Raw genomic sequence first — 19606 nt, forward strand, 5'->3', positions numbered from 1 at the left:
ACTTAGATATTTTTTTAAAAAAATATATAAGAAATATTTTTTTTTTATTTTTAATTAATCAAAAATTTATTTATCATCAAAATAACAAATTAAGAACCTATTTATTATTTTCTCTTATTTTAATGTAACTCAACTTTTTTAATGATTTGATGTGATTTAGTCTGGATATGTCTGTTTTTTTTTTTTAACTCATTTATCTACTTAATTTCACTTGTAAATTTTAAAAAATTAATTAAATTGACGTAAAAAAATGTTGGGAAATTAAACTATGTAAACATATATCATTTAGGAATCAAGTTGATGTAAATTATTTTTGAAAGACTAAATGAATATCATATATTTGTGGAACTAAATTACTGGTGTATTAGTTCATCAATTATCATTCATTGTAGATATAAATGATGCATCAAGGTATACGGTTAAAAATGAGCTCTAAATAGCGATGCTATTCGAATTTGCTATAACATTACAAGTTACAACACAAAAGAACTATTAATCTATTATTGTATCAATAATTGAATAATCAATAAAGTTATGTGACTAAATAATTTATTAACTTAGTCTCAACTAAATTAGATAGGCACTTTTTTTTTTTAATGTGATAATTTTTTTTATTTTTCTTTTTCTGCAATTTTTTTTTTTAACAATGTCATCCTCATCATCATTTTCTTCTTCCTTTTTAAAGTTTTTTTTATTTAATTTTTTTCTCCTTATCCTTTTTTATTATCATTATCATCATTGTTTTTATCATATTCTTCTCTTATATATATTCAAAAAATTAGAACACAAAAATTTTGATACACAGTACAAAAATTTTGATGCAAAGCACAAAATTTTAGTATACAACACAAATTTTTAAATGACCACATATCTAAAACATTGATATTCAACAAATAAAATATACACAATATAAAAATTTTGGTACATATGAAAAATTTGGTGCGCAACACAATTTTTGAAATACTATGTATCTAAAATATTAACACTCAACTAACGAATAAAGTATCATTTGTACCCATGAACTTTGCGAACAGTAACAAAAATATCCATTAAACAAAGAAATTAACGTTGTATTCATGAAAGATGAGTTCCGTGTGGCAAAAGTATCCAAATCCTAATATTTTATTAATTTTTTAATAAAATTTCTAAATTATCCCCACATTTTATTTTCTTCCTTAAATTTTAAACTTTCTCAATCTTCACCACTACCAACACCTTTCTAATTACTACTGCCTCCCCTCCTTCCTCTCCACAGAATCCCCTTTTTTTGTGGTCGGTTACGCACTCTGCTCCAGTCTCCTCGCCATCATCAATAAGTACGCCATCATCCAATTCAACTACCTCGGCCTCTTAACCGCACTCCAATACTTTACTTCCGCTCTCGGCGTCTACCTTATCGACAAACTAGGGTTCCTCCACCACTACCCCTTCACTATCGACATTGCCAAGCGCTTCTTTTCTGCCGCACTCATCTTCTTCCTCGTCATCTTCACAAACACCAACCTCCTCTGCCACACCAATATCGATACCTTCATTGTCTTTCAATCTATCGTCCCTCTCTTCTAGTCCTTGTGGACACTATCTTCCACCATTAGTCTTGTCCCTCTAAGTACACATTTTTCTCCTTTGTTGTTATTCTCGTCGGGCGGGGTATGTCAACACTGATTCTGTTTTTACTCTCACTGTTTATTCTTTGGCTTTTGCTTATCTTGTCACAAGCATATGGTCATGAATTTAAGGTTGAACACTCGAATTTTTGTTTTGTATAACATTTTTTGTCTCTCAATATTGCACCCTTATTCTGGTTCCTTACCAGTAATAATCTTAAAGTTTTCAATGCTTTGAGATATGATTTCGAGTGCTTGTTTGATCCCACAAAAAAAGAGATAATGATGACAAGAGGTAATGATGGTGGTGTTAGCGGTGGTGACGATGGACGGTGACAGTAGAGAGAGAGAAGAAGAAGTGGTGATAATCAGGAAAAGGGTTGGTGGTGGTGAGAATTGTAAAAATTTAAAATTTGTAAAAAAAGATAAAGAATGGAAATAATTTAAGAATTTTATTAAAAAAGTAAATAAAAAAATTAGAATTTTGATACTTGTCATACGACATAAAGTTCAAAGTACAAAACTACAAATAATAATTTATTCCTCAACTAAAAAAATACATAAATTTTTGATGCATTATAATTAAACTATTGAATCATAGTTATTAAAATCAGACCAAATTAACCGATTCAACCAAAAAATTGATAAATCGAACCTAACATTAGTTCGGTCCAAGATTAGGACTACTTAAGATAAAGAACCGGTCAAATTCAAAGTGAATCGACAAAAATCAGACCAGACCGAATCGCTCGGTCGCAGTTAAAGACAAATCTACGATGCACCAGCGTTCTGCAAGTCCATCGTGCTCCATGTACTCCACCGCTGCCAAGTGTCAAGATTTGTAATTTTTGAAAATTTTTCTAAAATATCTCACATGGATTTGAACCCTTTGCCCCAAGAATGCAACAAGGATGAGTGTACCACCAAACTGCAATGCTTCCTACTAATATATATATATATATATATATATATATATATATATATATATATATATATATATATAAATTATGATACATATAGCAATTTTTTAGTTTACTTATATTCAATTTATTTTAATTTTAAAGTTAATTATTTTTAAATCAATTATATTTTATTTGTGTTGAGGGTTGTTCTTATGAAATTGTTGTTGAATTAGTTTTAAATTTTTTGAAAAATTAGCCGTCAGGAGTATATTTGATACAAATCGAAAACTTTTAGGATAAAATTGAAACAAAATAAAACTTGAGGGTATTTTTAAAACTTTTATCAAACTTTAATGACAAAAAATATACTTTATTTTATAATTATATGATATCTATTAATATTATTTTTTCAATAACTACTTGTAGTATATAATAATAGATAAAGACTCCTATACAATTATACAAAATTGATAATTAAAAATTATTAAATAATATTTAATTAAATCTATTAAAATATTTAACAATTCTTAAATATCAATTTTATATAAAAATAACTACTAATTTTATATAATTATTTAATTATACTAAAATAATCAATTTAACTAATGATCCACCAAATAAACCAATAATTCAATGAGCCAATAATCTAATAAGTTCAATCATGGATTCGTTCTAATAAGTAATAACTATAAACTGAACCAATAAATATGACCGGGCTAGATGAAATTCATAATTTAGAGGTCACATTATCCTGACATTAAGGAAATTACTAAAAACGACCACAGTGGGAGTCGAACCCACGACCTTCTGATCCGAAGTCAGACGCGCTAATCCACTGCGCTATGCGGTCCTGCGTGTTAGTCATTCCTAGAAACTATATATTATAGAAAGATTCATCTTGAATTTCGAACACGAATGTAAGTAGTATATGGTGATTAAACCATTCCTTTCTTCTCATTGCCAAAATTTACCACCAAAAAGAAAATACAAAACAAAAAACCATATTCAATTAAATATAAGCAACAGGTATAACTTTAGAGAGACAAGAGACAATAATGCCATGACGATCACATTTCTATTGTTAAATTTTATCATTTTTTTAATGTATGAACAATATGGACAATAGATTTATTTACACTATGTAAATATTTAAGAAAAATCTACATACAAAAAAACAATAAATTGTGACATCCCAGTTTACTCATTTGTGATATTGTACACTTAGAAGTCCCTCACGGTTTTAAAATGTGTCACAACAAAGAATCATATATACCCTCATGGCCTCGTCATGTTTCGTTACCCTGTCCAACCAACTTAGGATATTATGTATTTATGTTACACCTCTAATGTTTTCTTCAAAGATACTCCACATTCTATATTACAATTTTCTTGTGCTGCAAGCAATTCTTGAAGAAGTTTTGGTTAATGATCATTGACGATTATTTCATCACGTAGTTAAGGTGTCTGGAAGAGAATTTGCAGCTCCAAGAATTTTGCCACCAACATCAGGAAATGAATCACAATTATCAAGTGCAGTGACTTTTCCATCTCTGCCAACCTTAACTGGATACAGCATCAAATGCCCTTTCATATGACTGATTCTATCGGATGCAAATGTGTTCCAGTTTTGTTTGGCTATGTTGTTCATAGTCCTCACACATTCCAAGCTATGGGGCTCTTTGAATCTGTCATCAAGACTGCCAAGGTGCTCGGCCCACAGCGACATCCGGTATCCATACACCTACACCAGTTGATAGATTTATAGAATTGATAGCATGATGTTGCTTAACCTCCAAGTAATTGAAGCATGCTAGTTCGTATTTGAACTATATGTAATGTAATGGACTAATGGGTGACTTTGGTGTTTGATTTTGCTAAGATTGGCATGTTTTATAGATTGCTGATACTTAGTGTTCTTTTCCTTTTTAGTAATGAATTTGCATACAATTTGTCTTAGAGAGATTCAAACCTGGCCATGTGGCTGCGACTTTTTTTCTTTCCAAGTATATTTTGGTTGATAAGCACCCATGGCTATTTCTGTGTCTCTTGAACCATCCATTGATCTCTGGTTAATGTTTGCTGATCCAATGATTACGTATTGATCATCAACTATCATTCCTTTGGCATGAACATAAATCATGAAACGTTTGAATTTCTTGACTGATCCCTGTGTTAGTAATCATCATAAGCTTGAGTGGAAAATATATTTTTATGAAATCATGGCATTTTGGTTGAGAAAATAACAAAAGGGTATTTGATATCATATCATAAATTATTCATATTTCATACCAAACCACGGTTTTCAGATGATTCTCTATGTGGTGATGGAGTTGGTGTGGCCTCAGGTTCTCTATTTCCAAGGCAGAAAAAGTTGAGAAAATCATGTGGATGATATATATGGGAGACTTGAGCATCTTTAAGTGCATCTGCAATGATCTTATACATCATAGCCATTGTTTGTCCCTGTATACTCATTCAAATTCCAAAAAGAGAAGGTTGTTATAACCACCTTCAATGGTATCCATTCATGATTCCACATTTGCTTAGAAAATTAGACTAACCTGCCAGAATAAGATTTCCTGAACAGCATTACTTGTTGGAACCCCCTCTGGCCACATTGGTATAACTATGTATACAGCAAAACGTTCATTCGCTCGGATCTTGCTAGAAATTTTTAAGGCCAACTCCATTGGAATCAAGTGATTTGCACCTGCCCAAGATAAACAAAATCATTAACTGAATTATGAATACTTGCTAGCTGAACATCAGAAATTACTCAAATTCTTAATGTACCTGCTTTTTCATATGAAGGCCAATGATATGATGAGCCCAGAAAATACTGATTCTCAATATAAATGAAGTGTTGAGCTGATCTTATTGCTTTAACATAAGCAGTATGAATGCTTTGGTCTACTTTTAAATTCTTTCCACATAAAAGATTCTGCAGTACATTAAGGTTACAACTTACAAGTTAAGACTAAGTGAAAATCAGGTTAGATCAACTAAAAAATAACTAATCACCTGAGACTGAGCCTTGTCGAAATCCTTTGGAAAACCCTTCACGGATCCTGAATCTATGGACCGAAATACCTGTATTAAATGCTTGTTCATAACCTTTATTTAAGTTTTTACAAGAAGATTTTAGGACATGGCATGAGATTCTATCAACATATTTTGCTTCTTACCTGCACATTCCAAGTTTCAGGATCATTTTCATCGGTCACCTGGATAGCTTTATCATCACCAGAACTCGAAGATGGACTGACAATCCATGATATCCGGTCTAGCCTTAGCAATGCATCGTCGTGCCAATTCGTGACCTTGTTGAGTCTAAAGTCTCGCCATTTTTTGGCTTTCCTCCATCTTTGTTCAAAATTGGTTAATATATCATAAGCTGCTGGCCCTTCAACCTTGCAATGCATGTCATGCCATGGCTCTCTTGGTCCACCTCCACTAGAACCTACCTGCATCATATGATACACAATTTCAAACCTAAGATGTGAAAAACTAGTCCTCTAAGAAGGAGGTCAATGTTTTATGAAAGAGTTTGATTGAATAACAAACATGATTCCAAAGAAGCAAAGTAAGCACTAACTTGAAATGTAGGATTATGAAAATCCTCTTTGTAAACGGTTTCTAAATCGCGAAATAGCCTATGCTGAGGTGTATCATATCTGCCATCACAGAGATCCAGACCACCAATAAAAGCAGATATTTTCCGATTATTCCCTGCACCTTGTGAGTCAACAAGCACACATTTCTGATGATGAGTAAAGAGGGTTCCCACAACCTGAACCAAGAGACTCAATCAATTAAACTAGTACTAATGTCATAATGTGAATGTGAATGTGAAACAAGATATCAAGTGCAGGAAATCCATGCCTGTTGCTTGAAAATACTGAGCTTATTGCTTGCATAACGCGGAGATAGCACGCAATGAACAGCAGAGTTTTTAAAGAACTTTTTGGTCTCCTCATCATGAGTTTGCATCACTCCATCCTGCAATGAACAAGATCAGCTTTAGAACCCATCTTGCACTTGAACAAAAATGAATGAATGAATGAATGAAAGAGCAATTACAGTTTTGATAAGGAACTTGTCATGTGAAGTTCTGTCATCCCAAATGAGCATAACAACTCTAAGACCTTCTTGTGATTTGTACTTCAACAACTCTCCAAGTGAAAGCTCTCCACCACAAGGCAATGGCCTTGTTGGCTCTCTAACAAGCTTTATTGGATGATAAACTGACCAACCAATAACATATATCAAATGATGAGCTTCCAAAATTGCATGGCAAATGTCCTCCCAACATTTACCAGCTTGAAACACTTTCCCACCATCCAATTCAATATCAGGTAGCATTCCATCAGGAACATGTGCATCTTGATACAGAGTCACATTCCCTCCTTTCCTCAATGGAAAATATGTCTTAGGAACTCCACTATCACCACTACAAATATCGTCTTTAACGCCTCCGACCGGCCAAAACTGAATCGAAATATGCAGCTCAGGATAAGCCTGCAAGCAATTCGAGTACTGTCCGATGATTGGAAACCAATCATCTATGTTTTCCCCTGAGACTACCCTCTGAACAGGAATATCAACTACACCAATTAACTCAGCACCAAGAACATCATTGTCCTTCACAATGAACTCAATCTTGTGAGCAGGGTGAGCAACCGGCATGATGAAATGCTCGTCCCAAATCGGGTTTTCGCTGTTTGGAATCACTCTAGTTTGAGCTATGGTAGCACCTGCTATGACTACAGAGACATAAGGGTCACTTGTTATCATCTTATCTTTCCCTGAACTCCTCATTTTCTTTGAGAATGGTGATGTGAAGAAGTTCCCCATGCTCAGGCATCTTCTTACTGCTTCTGAAGAAAGATCCAAGTTTGGAAGAGATTTTGCTTCTATTACATAAATATCCAAGTCACCATGTAAGAAGACTTGTTCTTTCTTGATATTATTATTATTATCCATTTGAATTTGATGCTTGGATTCTCAATCATCACATCATGATGATGCTTTTTGTCAACTTTTTATCATAAAACAGAATCTGCTAATCAACAATTTCTTGTAATAATGCAAACATGGATCAACCCAACCTAACATGTCTCCTGTTTCTAACTGATTCCAAGGTAACTGAAACAAAAATCTAGGGTTACCTGGAAAACTTAACAGATATGATGAAGAAGAAAATGAGAAGAAAAAATTAATAAAATGTCGAAAAAAGAAAAGAAAATGCATGGTTTTCCAGATAACAAATTTGCAAAGTATGACGCAACACCACATCCACAAGGAGGCCTAAAATAGTGCCAGTTTTCTTGGAATATGTGACCCTTTTCTTAGTCATCTTTTTAAATACTCAGTAAAATTTCAGTTATCTTATTAAGAATTACGGACAGATCAATATATCACACAGATATGGAATATGTTCCAGTTGTTTTACCCATCGATCTAAATTATAAAAGATATATATAATATATATTAATTAAAATATTTTTAATACATTTAAAATTTTTCCTATGAAATATACTTAATGAATCTCTGCAATTATATTTTTGTTTTTTTTTTTACATGTTGCAGTTTCATAACAGAAATTGAAGATAATAGTTCAAAACAGTTATATAATTTAATTTGACATGTTGACTAAATTTATACAAAAATATTAGTTATATACTAAAATATTTATGTATAAATACATATTAATTTAATTTATTTTTAATATGTATTTATATTTTAACATATATTTTATATTAATGAATGAATTTGCTAACGTAATATAATCAAAACTTATAACATAATGCGTATTCTACGTTTTAACTACCATCTTCGCGCGAATATATCTTATAAGAGGAAGTATAGTACAATAGAGGTTTAGGACGTATTAGAGATATAACCATTAATATTACCTTTTTCTATCAGCTTAAGCATGAGCTCTATTCGATAATACTGGCGATATTCACTTTTTAACTTATAGCCCATTATACACATTCTACAAATATTTCATTGGCTCCACGAGATTCATAGTATAAAGTAGCCAACCAATAACAATTGCCTTATTTCCCCATTTTAAAATAAGAAGATGCCATTCAATTTCTACCAAATTGTTGTTTAATTTGTAGATTACTGCCTAACTCAGAACTCTTATTAAACCTCATAAAAGAGGAAAGAAGAGGAAGCAAAACCAAAGAAACAAAGATTCCCTGAACCTGCCTCATACAAGCATGTGCAGAAACAACTACAACAGCTTTCACTTAAATTTAGTAATGTAAAATAAGAAAGTCAACCATTCATTCTATAACAACACAAGAGATAGAAGAACAGAACAAAACAACCCCATCAAAAGCAATATAGCAATATTCATTTCTGTGTTCTTAGCCAGTGAGTTCTTCCTCCTTGTGAGTCTCAATGACAACATCAGACTGAGGGTAAGCAACACAGGTCAGAACAAAGCCACCATCAATTTGATCATCATCAAGGAAGCTACCATCAGATTGGTCAACCTTCCCGTTGACAACTTTTCCGGCGCAAGAAGAGCAAGAACCGGCCCTGCACGAGTATGGAAGCTCAACACCAACTTCTTCAGCCTGGTCAAGAATGTAAACATCATCAGGGCAGTCAAATTCTTGAGGACCTTCAGGGGTGATCAGCTTCACCTTGTAAGATGCCATGGCGGTCACACGGCCGCCACGGCCGCCCTTCACGCCAAACAGAGCCTGACCCACGTTTGGAAATGCCTTGAGGCTTGTGGTGGTGGCCACTGGCTGCCTCCTCAAGAACGAGGTGCTCACCATGGTTCCAGAGAGTGCTGGTGTGGTGGCCATTTTCTCTTCTAACAAACAAAGACAAAGAAGAGAAGTAGTTTAGATAGAAGGGTGAGAATGTGGAAATAGCGTGCTCAACACAAGTAGTTGAAGGCATGAAGAAGCCTTATCTGCTACGTGGCAGCATGCAGGACCTTGTTTTATTTATCTCTATTGTCACCACTTGTTCTTAGTGAGTGACTGTGGTTGCCACAATCCTCTTGTCGTCCGTGAAAATTAGGATTGAACGTTTTTGTGGTTCTTATTTGTGTAAAATTTGTAGCCATTGGATACGAAGAAATCTATGCGACACTTTTGGTTTTCATAACTTCACTTCAGTTGCTAGCAGGGAACTAAGTATATTGGTGCCACAAAATTTAGAATTGCAACTAGTAATCGTCACAGTAACAAATATTTTTCAGATGTTAAAATAACATACAATTAGAAATAGATAAAATAATTTTATACCTAAATTCAATTACTTAATATTATATCAACTAAAAAACCACATATTATATTAAGAGCAATGTTAGGACCAGCAACTTTTGTGATTAATAGCCATCAATGATAATTTAATGGTGTGAGATTGGTGTGAGATTTCATCTAATGACTCACCTTTCTCTGTTAGTTACACCAAAATTCAATAAAATTGCTGACCCTAGACTTTTTCTTATATTAATTATATAAATAGTCTTTTAAAATAACGAATATAATAAACTAATAACGGTGTAAAACGTTTTATAGTTTATCAAAATTAAACTCCTAAAAATAAATTCAGGAAAAATGAAGTAGGAGCACAAAATGAGCCAACCTGTCAAACCAAGCTACCAAGCTCGCCAAAAAACCATGTCGAATTGAAATTTTGAGCATATTGTCAAACGGGTTTTGACGGGGCGGACCTACAGATCGGGTCAATTTTTTTTAGAAGAAAATAGAAGACTATATGAGTATTTATACGAAAGTTTTTTTTTTTTCAAACATATCTTTTTCATTATCGTTCTATTGTTTTCTTTATTTATCTTGTTTTTCTGTTATTTATTTATTTTGAACTTCCATATATATGTTTATTTAGCTTGTTTTCTTAAAACAAAAATGGTTCTCTTGTTTTTTCTTTTATCATAAAATCTTGTTTCTGTTTTCGTGTTATATTATGCCATAAATTTTAATTTTGTTTTAAAATTATTTGTTAATTGAAAATTAAGTTAAAATTGATATTTTTTATTCTTTGTAGTAACTTAAAAATAGATATTATGATGGATAGTTCTATTAACATTAAATTTTTTTAAGAAATTTTGAAAAAAAAATTGTTATAGATTTAATATTTTTTATTTATATTTAAAATATAATCAAATTTTTATTTATTATTTTTATTATATTAATTTTAATTAATTGTCTATATATATTAAAAAAAGTTAAGCATACTAGCCACCAATCCTCGATAAAACAACAAAGACTAAGGTTCAGTTTGGCTAAAAGACTTAAATAAGCTCTTTTGAAAAAAGAGCTTAAAGTATAAGGATTTTTATTAATAATAGTTTATAAATAAATTATTTTGTATTTGAATTTTTAGTTATAGAAGTACTTATTTTAAAGTTGTAACTCAAAAAATACAATTTTTTTTTCACAAAAAATGGATGTTAAAACCATGATGATAACAAATACTTTTCAATATTGAATATTGATTTTCTATAACCTACTCACTAAGATTACAATTGTTTAGATAATTAATTCTTTATTTGCTCTCTTATTAGTTCCATTTTTTAGGTAGAAACTGGTTCTTCTACTTCATCTTTACCCATAACGGTGTTCTTGTATATGGTAAATAGTAATAAAATTTTAATTTACAATAATCTTCATAACAATGCCAAAGAAATTATTGTGTAATTAGTGTTTGCTATTTTATTGTGTATGATATGGTAGTTAAAAATAAAAGATAAATGTGAAATGTGTTTCAATGTATATTTTGTTGCTGTTTTTTATTTTTTTATTTTTTTACTTCTATTAAAATTCCCTCCTCTCTTACTGGCGTCAAGAACTTGCTATAACTAACTATAAAAATAATAGCAGTTATATAAAAATAAAATCACATGGAAAAAATAAAATTAAAACTGAGATGTTATACCACACACAATGTTAAATACAAATTTAATAATAATAATAATAGAGTGGTAAAATGATAAAAAAAAAAAATTAAAACTGAGATGTTATACCACACACAATGTTAAATACAAATTTAATAATAATAATAATAGAGTGGTAAAATGATAAAAAAAAAAAAACTAGAAGGAATATATGCAATAGATAGTTCAAATGGAACATTGTTTTAAAATGGTGGTGGAAGGTCAATATTTTCAACAGATAAATCATTACATGAAAATGATAGTGGAAGGCCAATGCTTCTAGCAGGTGGAACTTTGGGTGAAAAAGGTGGTGGGGGCAACATTTCTAGTATTTTTTTACAGAGACAATAATGAAAGTAGATTTTTTTTGTTTTGAAATTTTTTTTTTTACGAAAATAATAGAATGACTTATCGAAAAGGAGAAATCATATATTTCTACTTCTTCGTAAAGCTATAAATTAACTTTTCGAAAAATTAAAAAAAATTTTTAAAATAGTGCCAAAAACACACTTACTGTAACTTTTCATAATTCACAAGTAAAAAAAAAAAAAAAAAAAAAAGTAGCTTCTGTTACTTCTAAAGGGACTCTAATACTTAGACTCATCTTACTTTGGTAGGTCCATTTTTAGTGGTGAGTACCTCTATTTTGTCACCTCTAAGATTAGGGGTGTTAAAAAGTAAAAATCTAGTCCAGCTCAAACACAACATATTTTGAGTTTAAATTTGTCATTTTTATCAGTTATAATTTTTAGACTCAATTTGAGTCATGTTTCGAATGGACTTGGCTCCGGCCGAAATCATGTTTATAGTTAAAATATATATTTTGCGTTAAGATCAGTAATAAGGTATTATTTTAGTTAATATTTTTAATATATGATTTTTTGTTTTAAATTAATTGACTCGATATAGATATTATGTAACATTTATTAAATTTAATATTTAAGGATAAGATTATATTAATGTTATATAAAATTTGCAAAATTATATCCATTAATTATAAATCGAATCAACCCAATTTATTTTGAGTTAATTTAAAAACGAATTTAGATAATAAAATCCAATGGTCCATCTTTAGTCGTCGTAAAATGCCGTCCAGAACTGCACCATTAGTTGCCAGTTTGCCACCCCTAAAATGACCAATCAGCAAATTTATAATAACCTTTTAACTTACCAATTCAAGCATAATATCAGCAAGAGAAATAAGCCTGGTTACAAAAGTTGGTGGTAGTGCAGTACACTCTAAAGAACTGCAGCATTAATTGTTTACATAATAATAATAATAATAATAATAATAATAATAATAATAATAATAAAACACTGTAATATCACTATTAAAGAGCAGAGCATATTATAAGATTATCTGTGCAGTGTCCTACATTTCCATCCAGAATGCCTTTTGTTAATTCGATTATGGGCAAACTAAAAACATTTTACACAGCCAAAAGGGTCAAATACATTGGAAACTTGGAAGCATTAAACTGAAATGTAAACATATGGGGTGTGCGAAGGAAGCAGATAGGAATGATATTCAGATCTTCATACAAAATTCAGACTTCATCCCCCTCTTACATACATTGAATAGTTAACCACTTAACCATGTAGGGGAATCAAAGACCAGTTCTTGTTCTTGAATTGGCACCTATCTTATAAAGGGATGAAATAGTAGGCCACAAGAGTTTGATATTAAACTATCTATCTAAATTATAAAGACAATCAATTACAGCCGGGGAAAAAAAATCTCAGGGCCCAATACAGAAAGAATTCATCCTCAACATCCTCAAAACCCTGTGATTCTACCTGTAAATGTTGTTAGGTTCCCCACATATAACCATAGGCCCCCTCCAAAGTGTTCATTGTCTCCAACAACAAATTAATGGAAGTGCTCCGCGTCTGAACAAAGAAAAAATCCTTAATCGCACTTGATGTTTCTGTAAATCCTCCTCACAAACAAATTTGAACCAAGAAAACCCACAGCTCCTGCACATTAGATGAAAGTCGGAAACTCAATGCAGGTGACAAGAACAAAAGTATATATCAAGGAAGTAGGACAGGAGGACATGGGGTTTTAATCCTCCATTTTTCATCCCTGCAGAGTGAACATCTGCCAAAACAACAAAGAAAAAAGGAGAGATTTATAGAGAACTTACCACATAGAATTCCTAGCCCAAGAGAAAACATCAAAGTGTATCCGAAATAGAAGCTCGTCTGGAAGAAGCCTGACATCTTCGTCTTCACATAGTAGTAGTATATTGAGTACAAATACACATAAACAGCTGTCGAGGCAGCTGAAAAGAAAGACGTCCATTGCCAGTGATAGTTCTCAGCATTTAACAAGAAGTATGTACCCACAATTGTCACACAGACAGTAACGATCATAAGAATCAGAAAAACCAGTAGCATGAAGCCGTACACATAGTAAACCTGTCACCACAAGGGAGGAAAATAATAGGTAAGCTAACTAACAGTGCATGCTCACATCTTTCACTTAACTATAACTATTTTTAATTGAAAACATCAACATCATGAAATATTTTCTTGATACTGCTCTTCTCTCCAAGGCGATAGTAACCTTTCTAATGATGCCAAGTTCAAAACCATCAGTGTTGGTATTAGCAAATAAATCATCAGGTTGTAACTCACCTTGTAATTCCAGAAGGAAGTGAATACGAAATACATTTCAATAAATATGCTTCCAAAGGGTAGCAGCCCTCCCATCATAGAAACCACAGATGGTGTGAGGTACCACTTCTTCTCAGGAATGGGGCGAGGAATGGTTTTCACACGACAGGGATTATTTGGAACACCACTCCAGTTCCTTCCAACAACTGTACCAAGAAGTGCTAGAGGGAAAGAGATAAAAGCCCAAATAACAAAAACCACCACCATTGTGCCAAATGGGATGGCAGCTAGAGACCCATAGAATATAGCAATTGTGTTTAAGATAAATCCAATTCCAAAGCACATGAATGGGAACAGTGAAGCTGTAAGAATCATTGATTTAATCCAGCTTTTCCCTACCAAGTAGATGACAAAGTGTTATAATCAGAGAAACAAAATTAAGAAATTGAGAAGGCCGAGACAAAGTGACCCAAGCAATCTTGAAAAGAAAACTGCAGCAGCTTAATCTAAGATCTTACCCCCATTCCGAGAATACATTCCCCCACTTACGTAACCAGAAATGAATGATGTGAGAGCATAACACACAATGAAGGTTGTGACAATTGCTCCTCGCCTGTGATACAGATGGGTAATGAAAGAAATTAATAACAAGGGACAAAAAACATAAATTTTATGACAAAACCAGAATGATGAACAAATAGCCAAAATATGCCATAGCAGTGGAGGCTGTGCACACACTAATGAAGTAAAATTCGTTGCCAAGAAGTCAAGTTTCACGTACATACCCAACATATAACATCCCAACAATAGCCAATAAGATGACAAGAAGAACCAGCAATGCAAGCTGGGCACCTGTGCCAACAACAGCGGAAAGAATAACTAAACCGCGAGGAGGGCGAAATACATCACCATGCACAAGTTTCCAGCCAGATTCTTCACTAACATCCCTCTCCTGTAAACATGCGAGTATTGACCAAAGTTTTACAATCAGATCTACAGATTTTTCTAGGAAGACTCCATCCTCCATAAATACATAGAACATAAAAAAGGGAAGAAACTATCACCAGAGTTTCAAGATCATCATCTTCCCGAGCATATTTGGCATAGTCATTTCTCAGAGTTCGCATTAATATCATTGACACCAATCCAGTAAGGAAGATGACCATCATAAAAGAGTTAAAAATGGAGAACCAATGGATCTGGAACAAGGCCAAACGAGCAAAATTCTCAGAGGCAGGGCCAAACTAGGATCTATACAGCAATGAGAACAATTGAAAATAACCAATCATAGAAATTATTAAAACAAAGCTGTTGACATTTATTAACCTGATGCTCAAAGAAAGGATAGTCCAGGTAAACATCAAAACGTCGTCCAAAGGTGATATTAGTAGGAATCCATTTAACAGCATATGTCATGTCCAAATGTCTCCCTACTTCCAAAGGTTTTGGTATATCCTGAGTGAGATTGACATGAATGATCTGCAAGTCGAGAACAAAATATGACACTTCATGCATACCAGAACTTCTCGCAAGATAAATTTAGAGTATAGTTTTTCACTATTTTCAGTTTTCCATCATAATCCGAGAACAAAAAACACCGGGAAAAAATGAAAATGAAAATAGAAACCAATCACCCTTAGATGTCAAAAAATATTCTGACCTGATCTTTGTTATATTTCACTATAATATTCTTGTGTGTGTAGAGAACATGCTTGCCATTATCACTGTTTTTGTCAGGATGTAGCTCACCAACATATCCTTAAAGATTGGGGGAGGGGGATAAAAAAAAGAATCATTGATAATGATTAACAAATAAAATGCGAACTCAAGAAATCACATATAGGAAAAAGAAAGAAGTGGTTGTTCTAGGCATACCCCACAAAGGAAGGTCATCTGAACTTGTGTTTAGCACATAGTATCCCAAAGCAATGACCATGGAAAGAACAAGTGCACGTCAGTTAGTCAGTGAAATAATGGAAAGGAAAATCAAGATATGAAAAATAAACAATAAGGAGAAAACCTGCAGAACAAATCCTCACTAACATCATTATCTTAATCATTATAGAATAATTCAATTATTAATGTTTAGGTTACTAAAAGATGCTTAATAAATTACTTCACACAAAATCATTAATTTGCTCGCTCCAGTTCCAAAGATAATAATCTGTAATTATATAACAGTACGCGCAAGTCTTTGTTTATCATGTTTTACGTGTTTTCTGGTGGCTTATGTATAATATCTTCGTTAATGTGTTTTAGCTATGTCATTGATCAAGTTAATGCCACAGCAAGCAATGGATTCTGCCAGCGTCTGGCATGTCTTGAACAAACAATCATGCTATCAGTTTTCATATTAATGAGTGCAAGAAACAATGCAAAACATACCCATGAAGAATTCAAACCAGTAATTATTCTCTATAGCATCCTTGAACTGTTTAACCTTTGCCTCATCCAGAGCTATCTGGCAGAAGACAGTCTTTTCCACATGTTCTGAATACAGGAGTATTTGTTAATGTTAGTTTGGCCACTGACAGCTCTTCTATAACATAAATGGAATAACAGAAGCCTTCTTACTCTGGAATTTTATCTCAAGTTGGCTATCAATGAGTTCATTGCCACCAAGGACCTCACCAAGGCCACCCCACTTGTGTGCAGCTTCAGAAGTACTAGATGGATGACAAAATGGGAGGCTGTAATAATTATATGTTTCTTGTGGATTGTTATAAGGACCAACTTTATTCACCCAAAGGGTAACCTGTTCATCTTGTTGATACTGCAATAAAATGAAATACATCTTACTATTATAGAAATCATTGACTCACAGTTATGAGCAAGAATATATGTATCAGATGATAAAACCCCTTAGGACGAGTAACAAAAACTTAGATTTCAATGGATTTATAGCTTAGGTTGAATGCACAATAGTTAACTACTCAAGTTAAGGTTGATTTCTAAACAAATATTTAAGCCACCGAAAATTGGAAGTTTGGAAGAATGTAGCTTGAGGCTTAACATTTTAAACCTTCCAACGAACACATGATAGAATGATGTTGTGGCTGTCTAAATCAAGTCAACATGTCAAACTCAAATTCTAGCTTTAAAATTCCAAAATTTAACTGAGCTAAAAGCCAGATTTAACGGTTTATATATTCAGAGAATAAAGTAACTTTATTGTTACACGAACCAATAGACATCACAAGTACTGCACATTCAAAACTAGGCCAGTAATAAAAACCTGTCACATAAGTACAGAATCTGGCATATAAAATCTAGTTCCCCAGAAAACCTAACACACTGAACTCTTTTCAAATCAATCTTTCCCATTTATACATTTTCAATTCTGAAATATCATTACCAGACAACATAAGTAAAGAAAATAAATAGGGTTGTCAGTTTCCCTAAATACTGAAAATATATCCACGGATAGAGCAGAAGAACAAAACTATTTTGCTTCTATACTGCCATTATGTGTACAAACTATGACTAAATCTAACAACAGAAACATGTCGAAATTCAGCAGATGCTCTATAGCACTCATCCATCCTTGAGTCAAATAAAAAACAATTGATAAGAAACTATATCTTGGAGATTAATAATCAGCCAAGTCAACCTCACCTCACACCTCTATACCTCTTCCTTAAGTCTATTCTCAAATGGAAACCAAACAATTGCTACATGCTGAACTAACACATTAGCCGCCTAGCTCAGCGTTACATTCCATCGTTACAAAAAGAATGAGGCAAATCATGAAGAGTTGTCAAACCACTACTCTGGAAGCATTAAGCATGTACATGATAAAAGTAATCAGCTTAATTTTATATCCAATCACATCAGGAAATACCTGAAAACATCAATTAATGATAGTACCATTGGTGGGATAACAAGTTAAATTGAATCCTATAAGCAATGAAAATGCTCAGCATTGACCCTAACATGCATTAATCACAAGCACAAAATGCACGGCAGCAGGCAAACACAAAAAACCTAGTTGAGATCTAAAAGATACAACACCCATAACCATTTACATTCTGAAACAAACCTAGCACACAATTCAAAGAGAAAATTTTAAAGCTAAGGGATTCAAAGTGAGTCGTAGCCAGTGACCAATAGCAGCTGAAAACCCACACGCGGTGCAGATCCAAATCCCAATTCAGCAATCAAAGTGCAGATCGAAGCCAAAAAAAAAAAAAAAAAAAAAGAAGGGTTCAGCGGATACAAGAAACGAAGTAAATTTACCTTGTGATCTGATTCGGAAGCAAACGCTGAAGAAAGGAAGAGAGAGAGGAAGAAGAAGAAAATGGATCGGGATTGGAAGAAGGACATGGTGGAAGGAGAGAGAGTGAGAGAGGGTTCGGATCTCGGAACCTCTCAGATTGGGGGAGAAGACTTGGAGAGAGAAACACAGACACACAAGTCTCACACAAACACAACACAGTATATTTAGTTTAGTATTATTAAAAAAAAAAAAAACGTTGTTTTGTTGAGGATTGAAGAATTGATGCAATTGGCGAAACGTTTCAATAAAGAGAAGAGAAGAACGTAGATGTTAATTTTTTTTATGAATTTCAGGTATGAGTTTCCAGATTGGGCTTTAAAATTTTTCGGTAAATCGCATTAGGCTTTTCTGTCTGTTTACTTCTCGCCTTATTCTTACGGGCCATGTTTACATTTTGGGCCCTCCACCTGCAATCCTAAAGAAAAGGGTTAAAACTTAAAACTTGGCAAATTATTCACCGAAAAAAAAAAAAAACTTGGCAAATTTTGTAGCTTTGATTTTTCTTTTTCTAAATTATTTTCAGTTTTATGATTTTATCTGGTAATTCTGGTTCGATTAACAAAAAGAAATATTTTTTTGAAAAGTAAATATTTATTTTATTGAGTCATTTATTCGTATTTTAAAAATAAAAAAAAAAAACAAAAATAAGCAATTTTTTGCCCTTTTAGAAATATATGAAAAAATAATGTAAACATTTATTATCATTATTTGTGTCTTGTTAAACAATATTTATATTTAACTATTGAATATTATTTTAAACTATTAGCATTATTATCTTTTTAACTGAAGTATTTGGAATATAAAATTTATAAAAAGAATTGTTTATTATTAGTTATTTAAATGATTAAATTATTTATCGCAATATTAAAATGTAAAATCATTAAATAATTATGTAATACAAATTACATTTGTCATAACCAAACAAATTAATTGCTTTTAATTTTAATGAAAGGTATTTATATAAATATATTTAAATATATACAAAATATTTTTCAATTTCTATTTCCACTTCTAAAAATATACTTTTCTTAACTACACAAACAAATGAACCCAAAATGTATTTCCAATTTAAACAATTGTATCTACATATTTGATTCTTTTACATTACGAAATATTGGAATATCTTATTAAAAGTTTTAGGTTTAATTACTTTGTAAGTCTCTATAGTTTTACCGAATTTTCAATTAGGTTCCCATACTTTTTTATCTTTTCAATTGGGTCCATATACCATAATTTTTTTTTCAATTTAGTCCCTATCGTGATAAAAACATTT

General features: G+C 32.2%; 3 protein-coding genes, 1 non-coding gene and 1 pseudogene across 4 annotated transcripts; 1 reads left to right on the top strand and 4 right to left on the bottom strand.

Moving 5' to 3' along the window:
• Positions 1-1017: 1017 nt before the first annotated feature.
• LOC107633907 (GDP-fucose transporter 1 pseudogene) lies at positions 1018-1943 on the top strand (annotated as a pseudogene).
• Positions 1944-3285: 1342 nt separating this feature from the next.
• On the bottom strand, positions 3286-3359 carry TRNAR-UCG (transfer RNA arginine (anticodon UCG)). The gene has a single exon. It is a non-coding gene; the product is annotated as a tRNA-Arg (tRNA).
• Positions 3360-3666: 307 nt separating this feature from the next.
• On the bottom strand, positions 3667-7899 carry LOC107631728 (phospholipase D delta-like). The gene is made up of 10 exons (XM_021119803.2): positions 6590-7899; positions 6392-6508; positions 6105-6299; positions 5695-5973; positions 5531-5599; positions 5303-5450; positions 5071-5219; positions 4799-4972; positions 4479-4676; positions 3667-4250 (listed from the first exon to the last, which is right to left on the bottom strand). Exons 1-10 carry the CDS (start codon positions 7490-7492, stop codon positions 3957-3959), a joined length of 2526 nt encoding a protein of 841 aa, XP_020975462.1. The 5' UTR covers positions 7493-7899; the 3' UTR covers positions 3667-3956.
• Positions 7900-8638: 739 nt separating this feature from the next.
• On the bottom strand, positions 8639-9413 carry LOC107631727 (2Fe-2S ferredoxin-like superfamily protein). The gene has a single exon (XM_016335265.3). It carries the CDS (start codon positions 9337-9339, stop codon positions 8890-8892), a length of 450 nt encoding a protein of 149 aa, XP_016190751.1. The 5' UTR covers positions 9340-9413; the 3' UTR covers positions 8639-8889.
• Positions 9414-12937: 3524 nt separating this feature from the next.
• LOC107631726 (transmembrane 9 superfamily member 1) lies at positions 12938-18596 on the bottom strand. The gene is made up of 12 exons (XM_016335264.3): positions 18294-18596; positions 16632-16830; positions 16443-16547; positions 15933-15950; positions 15718-15815; positions 15384-15536; positions 15122-15256; positions 14843-15009; positions 14576-14670; positions 14079-14452; positions 13586-13859; positions 12938-13415 (listed from the first exon to the last, which is right to left on the bottom strand). Exons 1-12 carry the CDS (start codon positions 18378-18380, stop codon positions 13348-13350), a joined length of 1773 nt encoding a protein of 590 aa, XP_016190750.1. The 5' UTR covers positions 18381-18596; the 3' UTR covers positions 12938-13347.
• Positions 18597-19606: the final 1010 nt, after the last annotated feature.

The sequence above is a fragment of the Arachis ipaensis genome, chromosome B3 (assembly GCF_059453495.1).
Source record: "Arachis ipaensis isolate K30076 ecotype BB chromosome B3, ASM5945349v1, whole genome shotgun sequence".
Lineage (NCBI taxonomy): Eukaryota > Viridiplantae > Streptophyta > Magnoliopsida > Fabales > Fabaceae > Arachis > Arachis ipaensis.

Excerpts from the sequence above, each read along its gene's own strand:
- LOC107631728 (XM_021119803.2), bottom strand. The coding sequence starts at position 7,492 with ATGGATAATAATAATAATATCAAGAAAGAACAAGTCTTCTTACATGGT. Across the intron at positions 5,451-5,530 it reads TCGACAAGGCTCAGTCTCAG|AATCTTTTATGTGGAAAGAA; the intron begins GTGATTAGTTAT and ends AATGTACTGCAG. Across the intron at positions 4,677-4,798 it reads CATCTGAAAACCGTGGTTTG|GGATCAGTCAAGAAATTCAA; the intron begins GTATGAAATATG and ends TTACTAACACAG.
- LOC107631727 (XM_016335265.3), bottom strand. The coding sequence starts at position 9,339 with ATGGCCACCACACCAGCACTCTCTGGAACCATGGTGAGCACCTCGTTC.
- LOC107631726 (XM_016335264.3), bottom strand. The coding sequence starts at position 18,380 with ATGTCCTTCTTCCAATCCCGATCCATTTTCTTCTTCTTCCTCTCTCTC. Across the intron at positions 15,010-15,121 it reads ATGATGATCTTGAAACTCTG|GAGAGGGATGTTAGTGAAGA; the intron begins GTGATAGTTTCT and ends GCATGTTTACAG. Across the intron at positions 13,860-14,078 it reads CTTCCTTCTGGAATTACAAG|GTTTACTATGTGTACGGCTT; the intron begins GTGAGTTACAAC and ends TTGTGGTGACAG.